The 11,021-nt window shown below is 43.2% G+C and overlaps 1 protein-coding gene across 5 annotated transcripts; it reads left to right on the forward strand.

Moving 5' to 3' along the window:
- Positions 1–3,317: 3,317 nt before the first annotated feature.
- LOC100193300 (uncharacterized) lies at positions 3,318–7,406 on the forward strand. 5 transcript variants are annotated; one of them, XM_035964512.1, is made up of 4 exons: positions 3,318–4,100; positions 5,830–6,142; positions 6,599–6,630; positions 6,701–7,406. In XM_035964512.1, the coding sequence occupies exon 1, from the start codon at positions 3,493–3,495 to the stop codon at positions 3,976–3,978; it is 486 nt and encodes a 161-aa protein (XP_035820405.1). In that variant the 5' UTR covers positions 3,318–3,492; the 3' UTR covers positions 3,979–4,100; positions 5,830–6,142; positions 6,599–6,630; positions 6,701–7,406. The 5 variants fall into 5 exon arrangements, 4 of the variants coding, with proteins under 4 accessions (XP_035820405.1, XP_035820406.1, XP_023157210.1 ...); XM_035964513.1 differs by having other exon boundaries at positions 5,830–5,942; positions 6,746–7,406; NR_159664.1 differs by having other exon boundaries at positions 3,469–4,100; positions 6,746–6,995.
- Positions 7,407–11,021: the final 3,615 nt, after the last annotated feature.

The raw sequence follows: 11,021 nt of genomic DNA on the forward strand, positions 1-11,021 counted from the left end.
TTATTTGTCGGTACAGGAAATAATGCCGCAGGGAGCACATCTCTTACATGCATCTGCTGCACACCATGGGACAGGGGGTTGGCGATGTGCAGATTGGGCTATTATTGTTTCGGACGTAGGGATGGAGTGATGAGAACGGCGAACGTGGGCCTGATTGGTTGGTTTCTCTTACCAACCTGGTTGTGTGAGCCAGGATTATTGAAGCCTGGCTCCAGAGATACGCGTATCTGGTGAGTCTGGCTCAGGATGCTTTAAAAATCGTGCGAGCTTGGATCCAAATTTATATACAGGCAACCAAACACAGAGCTCGCACGTGCATAGCCTGTCTCACAGCAACCAAACAGTAGCTACCCGCATTCCGCGATGCAAGCACGCGCAGGTGCAGGCAACCAAACACACCCTAAGTGACGATGGCGGTGGAAGTGAAAATAAACAGGTCGGCGGACGAGTGGCGGCCGGGGACTGGGGGAGGCCCTCGAGGGCAACCGCAGGGCGCTCGAGGTCGAGGGCCTCCACGCAGGATTTACAGTTTCGGAGAGAAAAAATTTCGGACCCCAACGAAAAGGAAATTTCCGAAATCTTAAATAGATTTAAGTTTTTTAAAAATGATACATTTTATATTAAAAAAAGGCCAATTTCGTAAACATATATTTTTTGGACCCACCAAAATCAAGAAAATTCCAGAGATTTCCGTCCGAGATTGTAAACCCCAGCCTATTGATCAAACGTGATTCTGCGCTGCCTACTACGATCGCCAGGTCCGTCCACGACCGCCGACTGCGGATCGTCAGGTCAGTATGCAGCTCAACGTGATTCAACTCGCATCCAACGGCAGGTCGGGATCGTCGAGCGCGGATCGTCAGGTATGCCTGCTCTGCTGTCATGGTTTGCGTTGTTTTTCCCATGTCAATCGGTCACGGCCTCATAGCGGATCATGGACTGCATTGTTTTGAACTAGTAGCTGGTGCGCGCCCTTGGGCGCGCTTTATCACGGATATAAGCTAGATTATAAGTGTTGTTATTATAGAGAAAAAAATATGTATAGAAATTGGTCCCAACTTTAATATATAGAAATTGGTGCACGTGCTCATTAAAGCAAGGGTACATGTTTCTGTTATGGCTGGATGAAACATTGTCCAACAGTTGCGTACTGCTTCAAAATTTTCTTTTCTCGGCCAGGGATGATGCAAATAGATTGGGAATAGGCTTATACATTAATTTGGGTGTGGTTCGTCAGTGAACTGTCCTCTCCTCCCTTTATACTTTGCATCTGATTAGAATGGTTTGAACCGCACTTGTTTCCTGATTAGAATACTTTGCATCTGATTGCACGTGATTTTGGGTTTGAGGGATGAAGATGAGAGAAAGAAAAAGAGGGATGTGCATGAGAATGCAAATGTGCTGAAAAGACTTGGTTGAGCAGGAGGGTGGATATTCAAAGTGCAGACATTCCTCACTGCGTTGTGAACTCACTAATAAACTATGACCTGTGAACTCAGTCATGTCTGCCTCTAATGTGAGCTGTGAACTCACTAGTATGAGATGTGAACCTCTAGTTTGGAAAAAAAATGTGGCTCTCAATTTGCAAAGATGGTCCTGTGCAATTTTCACATTACATCAGCAGTGGTGCTCAATTTTCAAAGGTTACGCTGTCCCATACTACTAGTGATGTAACTCCCAGAAAAGCAGCATTGATTGAACAGCAGATCACAGAACATGTAGGGATCAGATCGGTGGTGGAAAGAGTGCCTCAAAATAATAGCACAGTCCAGTTCAATATGATGATTTTCTGAGTTTCATTTTTTACATGGGTTAAGTCAGTTAAACATTTTCTTTGCCGCTGTCAAATTCTTTTGAATTCTCAAGATTATACTCCAAAATTCTTTTCAATACAATGTCGCACAATACTCATTACTTTGCCAGCATTGCATTCTCGAGAATACACTGTCGATACTACATTCTCAAACAATCAATTACGTTGTCAACCATGGGATCTAAAATTGAGGTACATTATTGCATTCACTCCGTCTGGACTCTGGAGTCACATGACTCTGAAGATGCCCCTTACAGGTAGCATCAAGCACCCAAACAGCACCCTGTATTGCAAGTTTCAACTAGGAACCTCATCCAGCACCAGCACGCCCTTGCTCTGAAATCGATTTTTGCACAACTAGAATCTCACAATGTAGCTCAGAAGAAGACCGCGCTGGATGCAGAGGTACTCCTGTTTCTGTAGAAGAAAATACAAGCAGAAACAACAGGAGGTACTTGCACCGGGTCTCGTCGACAAACAGCCTATTTGCCAGCTGACAGAGACGCCGGCGGCGAGCGGTACCAGAGAGAGAGGCGGAGATGATGGTAGCTTAGCAACACCTACAAGATGCGGTGACGTCGCTGGCGAGCAGAAGCAGAGTCGCGGGCGAAGGGGGTAGGGATGGCATCTGGTACATTTTACCCGCGTGCCCGCGCGTAAAAGCCCTATAGGATGCGGGTTTGGGTGTGAGTTTGTACCCGTGTGTACGGAAACGGGTTTGATTCTCAACCCGACGGGTTTTTTCTCGTGGGTATGAAAATGTTGTACCAGTGTCCGCAAACCCACATACCCGCGTGTGTGTCTGTGTAGACTGTAGAGCACATGCATCTCAATTTAGTGCCACCCCGAAAGCTTTGAATGAACAGAGTCAATCAAATGATATAAAAAAAGACTACAGGCGCTAGGGAACTCGTAAAACTTTTGGCTAAGATCGATACATGTTTTTATCAGTTTAATAAATATTTATTATATGACTGTGCCTGCGGATGTCATAAACCCGCGGGTAGCGGGTTTGGGTAACGTACGCTACCCGTCGCGGGTAGCGGGTGCGGGTTTAACATTAATCTTACGGGTATAGGTTTGTAATCTCTGTACCCGCGGGTTTTAAACCCGTTGCCATCCTAGAATGGGCAGCTTTTTTTCTAAACAGCTTTTTTGAAAATCTGTTGTGACAAGATTACTGTGGAGAATCTAAATATTATGATCATTACGTGCGGAAAAAATGAATGAGTCCTTAGAGTTTAGGATCTTAAAAGTGATGAATTTTTGCTATTACAATAGATCGTCCGATTCTATGTTCACGTTCGTTTTAGACTTTTAATAAAACGATTCTTATAAAAATAAATTGAAAAGTTAGACGTAACTGATAATAGAAGCTGAAAAAGAACTGAAAGAAACAAACTCAAAAAATGAGAACAGATAGGATCCTGGTGGATACAAGATCCAGAACGAGAGCCCGTAACCCGCGGGTGAAAAAGTACATCCTCAGTTCCCCACCCGCCGCACACAGACCGCCCCACCGGGTCTAACCCGAGAAACCCGCGGCCAGCCCCCGCAGGCCCGGACCCTGGCCCCCGGCCCTGTTGTCATCCTCCTGCGGCTCCCGCATCTCTAGCTCTCACGTGCGCACCGCCTGCTCGACGCAATTCCCCACTCGCCCACCAACCTTCCCGTCCCCGATGGCGATCATGGCGGCCACCGCCACTGCCGTGGCTTCCCCCTCCAGCTCCACCTCGCCAGGTCCCCTCCAACCCAGCCCCCGCTTCCTCCCTCCCGTCTCCACGCCCGCTCGCTGCCATCTCCTCCCCAAGCCGCGGCGGTGGTGCGCGCGCCTCCACATCGAGCGTCGGGTGGCCGTCGGCAGCGACGTGTCTTCGTCCCATGACGTGGCTGCCGAGGAGGCCGCTGCTGCGCCCAAGGTCGGGAAGCGCGTGCGCGTCACGGTGCCCGTCCGCGTCCACCACGTTGCCAAGGCGCCCGGCCTGGACCTGCGCGGCATGGAGGGCGTCGTCAAGCAGTACATCGGCGTTTGGAAGGGGAAGCGCATCACGGCCAATCTCCCATTCAAGGTAGAGTTCGAGCTCAAGCTGGACGGCCAGGACAAGCCGGTCCGGTTCATCACCCACCTCCGCGAGCAAGAGTTCGAGATCCTCGGGGAGGAATAGAGCTCTGGACTAGAGAATAACGCGCTCTCATCGGCGGCTGTGGCATCTGTATACTATTGTGTCTGCGCTAAAGAAGAACGTGGTCGAGGGTGCGGGGAGAATAGGAGATTGCAACTTTGCTAGTAAGTTCCTGTTTGTTTGCTTATTTGCGGTGCGCTTCTCCCCTCTCCACCCTTTAACATTGAAATTTTCATATGTGAGGATTGAGGAATTGTTCGATTGTTGATACTTATGATCCAAAGTAATTAAACTGAGGAATCTGTTCAGCATCACGTTCTGTTGATGTTCAAGACAAAATGTTACCTCTAGGAGTGAGCGATGCCGTGACATATGATGGAATGTATTGTAGTTAAGTTTGTTTGCCACTTGGATGATAAGAACTAGTTTGATCCTGGCTCAAACAGGAGGCATGTTGGCTGATTTTTCCAATTAAAATAAGAAGCCAATATATCTGTTGATAGCCATGCAAAATGAATAAAAATATGAGCATAGCTATTCTGTTATGAAATTCAGTCGCATCACTTTGTAATAAATCTACTCTTCAGATGTTTCTTGTTTTCCTTCATTACTTCTATAGCATTGGTCGTGAGTATTCTTTCGAGATCTACAACAACAGAAAGCAAGGGCAAAGATGCCAGCCCTGGCTTTCTCAGAACAGGCACTCCTCAAACTCATTTGCAGTGAATTTGACCAATATAAACTAGGCTGACCACTTAGGGGTCAAGACTAACTTGAATTTCTGATTCTTTGAGTTTAACCTGAGTATGCTCTGATTATATGATGCAATTTGTGAATCACACCTAACTTAAATTCTGCAGCAATATTCCTGATAACATTTCTTACTCTCCTAGAGACTTTATTACTGCGCGTTGGATATTTTGTCTTCTTTTTTTAGCTTTCATGCATTCTATTCTTGTTTCTTGATGTGGGGTTGCACAGCCTAAAAAGACTCCCCTTTGGTTTTGACAAAAGTTCCAATCTTGTCATATGATATTCTTTTACAGGGAATGTATGTATTTAGAGTTGAATTATCAGTGGCCTGTTCTAATGATGATTTCACCATTACAAGTTTTGCATCAATCCTTCTGTTCTAGTGATGATCTAATGATTAATGTTCCAGTGCATTTGTTTGTGTGCTGCATGCAATTTCTAAATCTCACAATGTGAGTTTTCTTAACAAAATGACCGTTTCTATTATTTTACGTTGCTTATGTGCCAACACATTCATTTTACAGAAAATGCACAAGCGGTCATCTTCTGACCAAGCACTCATCTACTCGTATATGCAAAATACATGGTTATATTCATATGCATACGCTCACATGTGTGTCTACAGATCTTTTCTATCACACTATTAATTAAAATTTATGAAATCTTAATTTACCATGAATAAATAGTATCAGAAGGAGCAAATTGAGATATTTTCTCAATGGACAATGGGTAATAACTTGAAGAAACAGCTGTCCATTATGCTTGATGTTTCCACTAATAGACCGAAAATGTTATTAGGGCTAGTTTGGGAATCTCATTTTTCCAACGGATTTAATTAGTTCATTTTCCCTTGGGAAAATGAAAATCCCTTGGAAAAATGGAGTTCCCAAACTAGTCCTTATATGGTTATTGGACTTCTCTGCCAAGTATTCTTGTGTGCTGTTTGATTTGTTGAAAGCATAATTGACAAGTTAGAACTTAGAACAATCAATGAATGATCTTTTGGGCTGCCACATAATGTTTCCTTCAATCTAGTTACCACTCGTTCAGTTATGTTATGAGTGACTCAGATGGGTGTTGAAGGATATTTGTTCAATTCAACCTATGTTTATGTCTTCGTATTGGACAAAATGTCTGCAGACAGCTCGCTGGTGGGCACAGGTGTTTGGATTTCAAAGCGTCAACAAATGGGAATAAGTTCTGATCAGCTTCTGCTGCTTTCAGAGCCATCATTCCTGCACAATTGGCAAATGGTACTTGGACAGTTGAAAATCCCAAAAACATCACTAATCCTTTCATTGAGGGCTGGCGGAATTCTATGGCTGATATGGAGGACATATATAGTTCTCTATCATTGAGGGATGTCAAAATGAAGATGGTGATATGAGTGAAACAAATTATTCAACAATTTAGAGCTACAACGGCCTAAGAACATTCTCTGTTAGAGCTACTGGTACTTCACAAAGCTTTTCTTTATATAAGAGACACGATTTATTACCTACCACTTCAGGAGCAGGGGAGACCCAATGTCAAAGGCTCACACATGAGTAGGGTTTGAGAGGGATAAATCGTGGTAAATCTTCCACCACAAATACAGAGTGGCCGAGAGGCTACTTCGAACCTGTGACCTAGTGGCTTAGTTATATAGCTCACGCCACGGCACGAGGCACTTAGTTCTATAGCTCTCCCCACTGCACCATACACAGTGAATCAGTGATATAACCCTCGCACCATGTCTGTTCTTCTATTATCTACCACTATCCTGCAGCATAAGTATCTTTAAAGATGCTAAGAGCATAGAGTTTTAACTCATTAAGTCACTGATTTCAATAAACAGTGAAACAAATGATCAGTTAATTACTTAATTTGACCTAACAAACTGCTGCACCAACAATAATATTTTTTGCAGGAGCATCAACATGTAGGAACAGTGACCATCAGGTACTTAACCACTGAGGACCTTATTCTGCTCCTACTTTAAACATTTTCATAATTGTTACTTTTCTTGCAGTAATATAGTTTACTGAAAATAATTCTCTTGCTACATTTGACCAAGGACTTTCTACAACTGGAAGATACTATTTCTCCAGGAGTTTCTTTCAAGTTGAAAACTTACGCAAAATATGCTAATTGGAAGCCTTATAAGTTACTCATAACTTTTCAAGTCTTTTCCCTTACATTGATTTAAGCATTTGCCTCTAGCAGTATATATTGGAGCACTCTCTTATGAACACTTGCTTGCTTACATGTAAAATTCCGCTGACTAGTCATATCTGGAGAATCGAAAAAGTTAGTTACCTGTTGCGAACCTGAGCAGCTTTTTAGGGTCTTTTCCCTTTCTCAGTTTAATAATTTGTGTTTCGTCAATATGTCTGTGGAGATAATCTGGCTGTGAGAAGAATCTGTGTATTGTGGGGATTATGTGCGGAGGAAGATGAAGTGGTCCAAATGGTTCAGGATCTAGAAAGCGATGGATTTCTACTATCACGACGACTCGACCGATTATGTGTTCATGTTGATTTTCGACGGTTTTTACCAACGCGGTTCTTATAGAAGTGGGCTGAAAAACTAGGGCATTTGACAGTCTGCAACAACTTTTGGTGGCCAGAAGCCGAAAAAAAGCCCAAACAAACATGGCCTTAGTATCAGTGTTATGCAAGATTGAAGTTAAATTCCTAAGTTTCAATATACTACTGTCTCAGTTGTGCATTTCTAAACTGTTATGGTTATAGCTTAGTACAAATTGTGAGTTGCATGCAGCACACAAAATTCTAATCTCATAATCGTGCTCTCAGCTTAGTACAAGTCTTAAACTGTTATGGTTATAGCTTAGTATCAGTGTCAAATTTTAAGATTTCACCTCGCCAAAATTATTTTTATACAAGATTGAAGTTCTATTCCAAAGTTTCAATATACTGCTGTGTCACAGAATATTCAAATCCTGTGAGCAGGCCGGTTCGCACAAGGAGGCCTAACCAGCTAGTCCATGGACCAGAGTGGACCCGTTAAGCTGAAGGTGGGGTTTTCTTTTTGTGTGAGTATTTAGTTGTGAGTTGGGGAGGAGCAGGCAAGGAAGAAGGGGATGAACCAGTAGGTGGCCGGCTGCGTCCGGAAAGGCTGAGAGGTGAAACTCTTGTAACCTGTTATTCTGGATTTGTCGTGGGTAAATCTCTTCGTGAGGGGGTTCACCGCCAGGAGCGGTGCTCAGATCGTCGCCGGTTTAGTATCGTTACATGCTGTCTCAGTTGTACATTTCGCATCATCTTTTCACTAACCTTGTAGGAACGTCAAGAAGGTAAATAATTTAGACCCCTTTACCATTCCAGAATTTCAAATCCAACCTACGCGGTAGGACCACAACCATCTTGTGTATGATATATTGTATTCCTCTTGAATTTCTTGTCAAAACCCATTTAAGTCCAGCAATTTCTAGAGCAAAGAACTTTGCATCTACATCAGCCATAAATACTTGGGTGCCGTTTGGTTCACAAAATGTAACGTAAATAGTAACGGTAATGGTTCGTGCTTGATTACCAGCGGTAACAACGGTAACAAGTTTGAATAGGCTGTTATCAATTTCTAGTATTATATCCGATTACGGTTGGACTTAAACAAATATGATTTAACGTTATCTGTTACCCATTACATTATAAATATTTGAACCAAACAACACCTAGTTAATCATATTAGGATAAATCTACTGCCAAACCACGCATGATTCAATCCCAGCCGAAGTCGTCGGCTGTTTCATCTTAGAGTCACATGATTCAAGCTTTGACAACCTCAGGTATTCAGGTTATTTGTGTTTGCGTTGATCTTATCTCACGCAGTCAATGGACCAAGTCAAGCTCTATCCCCACGTCCTGATCAGGGGCACAACTTTTTGGTGATGTGACCCTCTTTCACACACGTATGTTAGTTACTTAGAGCCTTAGAGGGTAGACACATTTCGAACCAGCTCTGACAAGTAAATTTGTATGTACGCGTTCTGGATTCGAATGGTGTGCTCAACGAGCGTAAGATTTATACTGGTTCGGGTAGAACGTTCCTAGATCTAGTCTTTAGTGGCTCATTGTTGGGACTATGCTTCGTCGCCGAAGGTCTTGTAGGAAGAAGCAGTTTTCGGCTGAAGCTGTTCGTATGAGATGACCGAAGGTTCCTCTTCATGAAGCTTCGGAATTTACAAATCGACATAAAAGTAGAATGACCTTTTAGTCCATAAATGTTTGAGTCACCGTTGTAATCCCTTATGAGGGGCATAATTGTAATTCCTCACAGGCTACGCCCTGTGCCTATAAATAGGTGAACAATACCTCTGTACTGTTCACGCAATCTTGTAATCACTGGCACATTACGCTGGAATTGTTGTTTTCTGCTAAGACGAAGGTATAAATGTACTTAAATATTATGTTTCAATATTTAGGTTCGTATAATAAAATATATATGAATATTGTTATTCATTTTCGGTATGTCTTTTTATAATGCCTTGTGTTTTATATTTTACTTCATATTGTTTTTCAAGTCTGATCACGAAGGTATGACCTTCATATTTTGTTTATGGCCTTCGTCCGAAGCTCATTAAATCCTTGGGGAGATAATGCTTCCACGGACGAAGGGCATTAATACTTAACATTTTATGTTGCCTTGTTCTTAATCCATAGCATTTGAGAACAAGTCCCCAACATTGGCGTCCACCTCCGGTGAACTCACTTCCACTTTTTTGAGCTGATGGCTTCGTTCAACGATCGAGCTGGAGCTGCTTCGACTTCGAAGCTGGTGCTCCCGATAACAGGTGGTTCGTGCTCAGAACCAGCCAACAAAAAGCAAAAGAAAGAGGCGCAGAGAAGGGTACAACATGTTGGAGTGCAGGGACCCTTCATCAAGTCAAGGTGGTCCCACATTCCAATCACCTTCTCCCAGGAGGACCTTCAGCTCAAGGATTTTCCTCATAACGATGCTATGGTTATTTCTTGCGTTATCAAAGGGTTTCTGGTCCACAATGTCTTGGTTGATACAGGCAGTGCGGCTGATATCATATTTGCTAAGGCCTTCAGGCAAATGCAAGAGCCAGAAGATAAGATTCATGATGCTACACACCCTCTCTGTGGCTTCGGAGGAAGACAGATTGTAGCACTGGGCAAGATCACCATGCCAGTGACCTTCGGATTCATCAACAACACCAGAACTGAGCAAGTTGTGTTTGACATTGTTGATATGGAATACCCTTACAATGCAATTATTGGTCGTGGCACCCTCAATGCTTTCGAAGCAATTCTTCATCCTGCTTACCTTTGCATGAAGATACCTTCGGATCAAGGACCCATTGCTATTCATGGGAGTCAGGAAGCTGCCAGAAGGGATGAGGGAAACTGGACTGACTCAAAAGCAATCCATAACATAGATGGAGCTGAAGCTTGTGAACAGTACAAATTCAGAAGGGAGAAAGCAGCTTCAGCAGATCAGCCGAAGCCCATGCTCTTATGTGAGGACATAGCAGAGCAGAGGGTGCTGTTGGGCTCTCAATTATCCGAAGAACAGGAGAAAACCTTGATAAGGTTTTTGTTCAACAACAAAGATGTTTTTGCATGGTCAGCCAATGATCTTTGCGGAGTTAACAGGGATGTTATTGAACACTCGCTCAATGTTGACCCATCCTTCAGACCCAGAAAGCAGAGGCTTCGGAAAATGTCTGATGATAAGGCCGAAGGTGCTCGTAATGAAGTCAAAAGACTCCTCAGTGCAGGAGTTATCAGAGAAGTAAAGTACCCAGAATGGTTAGCTAACACTGTTATGGTAAAAAAGGCCAATGGCAAATGGCGAATGTGTATCGATTTTACAGATCTCAACAAGGCCTGTCCAAAGGACGAATTCCCATTGCCAAGGATAGACTCCTTAGTTGATCCAGCAACTTCGTCAGAGCTTATGAGTCTTCTCGATTGTTATTCAGGCTATCATCAAATTTGGATGAAGAAGGAGGATGAGCCAAAGACCAGTTTCATAACCCCTAGTGGAACATATTGTTACCTTCGGATGCTTGAGGGGCTCAAGAACGTTGGAGGAAGTTTCAGCAGAATGACTGCGAAGGTTCTCCAGTCTCAGATAGGCAGAAATGTGCTAACTTATGTTGATGATATCATTGTAAAAAGCACGAAACAGGAAAATCACATTGCTGATTTGCAGGAGACCTTCGCCAGTTTTAGACAAGCTGGCCTAAAGTTGAATCCAGAAAAATGTGTCTTCGGAGTAAAGAAGGGGAAATTTCTTGGATGCTTGGTTTCAACAAAGGGAATTGAAGCTAATCCAAGTAAAATTGAAGCTATACTTCGAATGGA

This window comes from Zea mays, chromosome 2, assembly GCF_902167145.1.
Source record: "Zea mays cultivar B73 chromosome 2, Zm-B73-REFERENCE-NAM-5.0, whole genome shotgun sequence".
NCBI classification, from domain to species: domain Eukaryota; kingdom Viridiplantae; phylum Streptophyta; class Magnoliopsida; order Poales; family Poaceae; genus Zea; species Zea mays.

Excerpts from the sequence above, each read along its gene's own strand:
- LOC100193300 (XM_023301442.2), top strand. The coding sequence starts at position 3,493 with ATGGCGATCATGGCGGCCACCGCCACTGCCGTGGCTTCCCCCTCCAGC.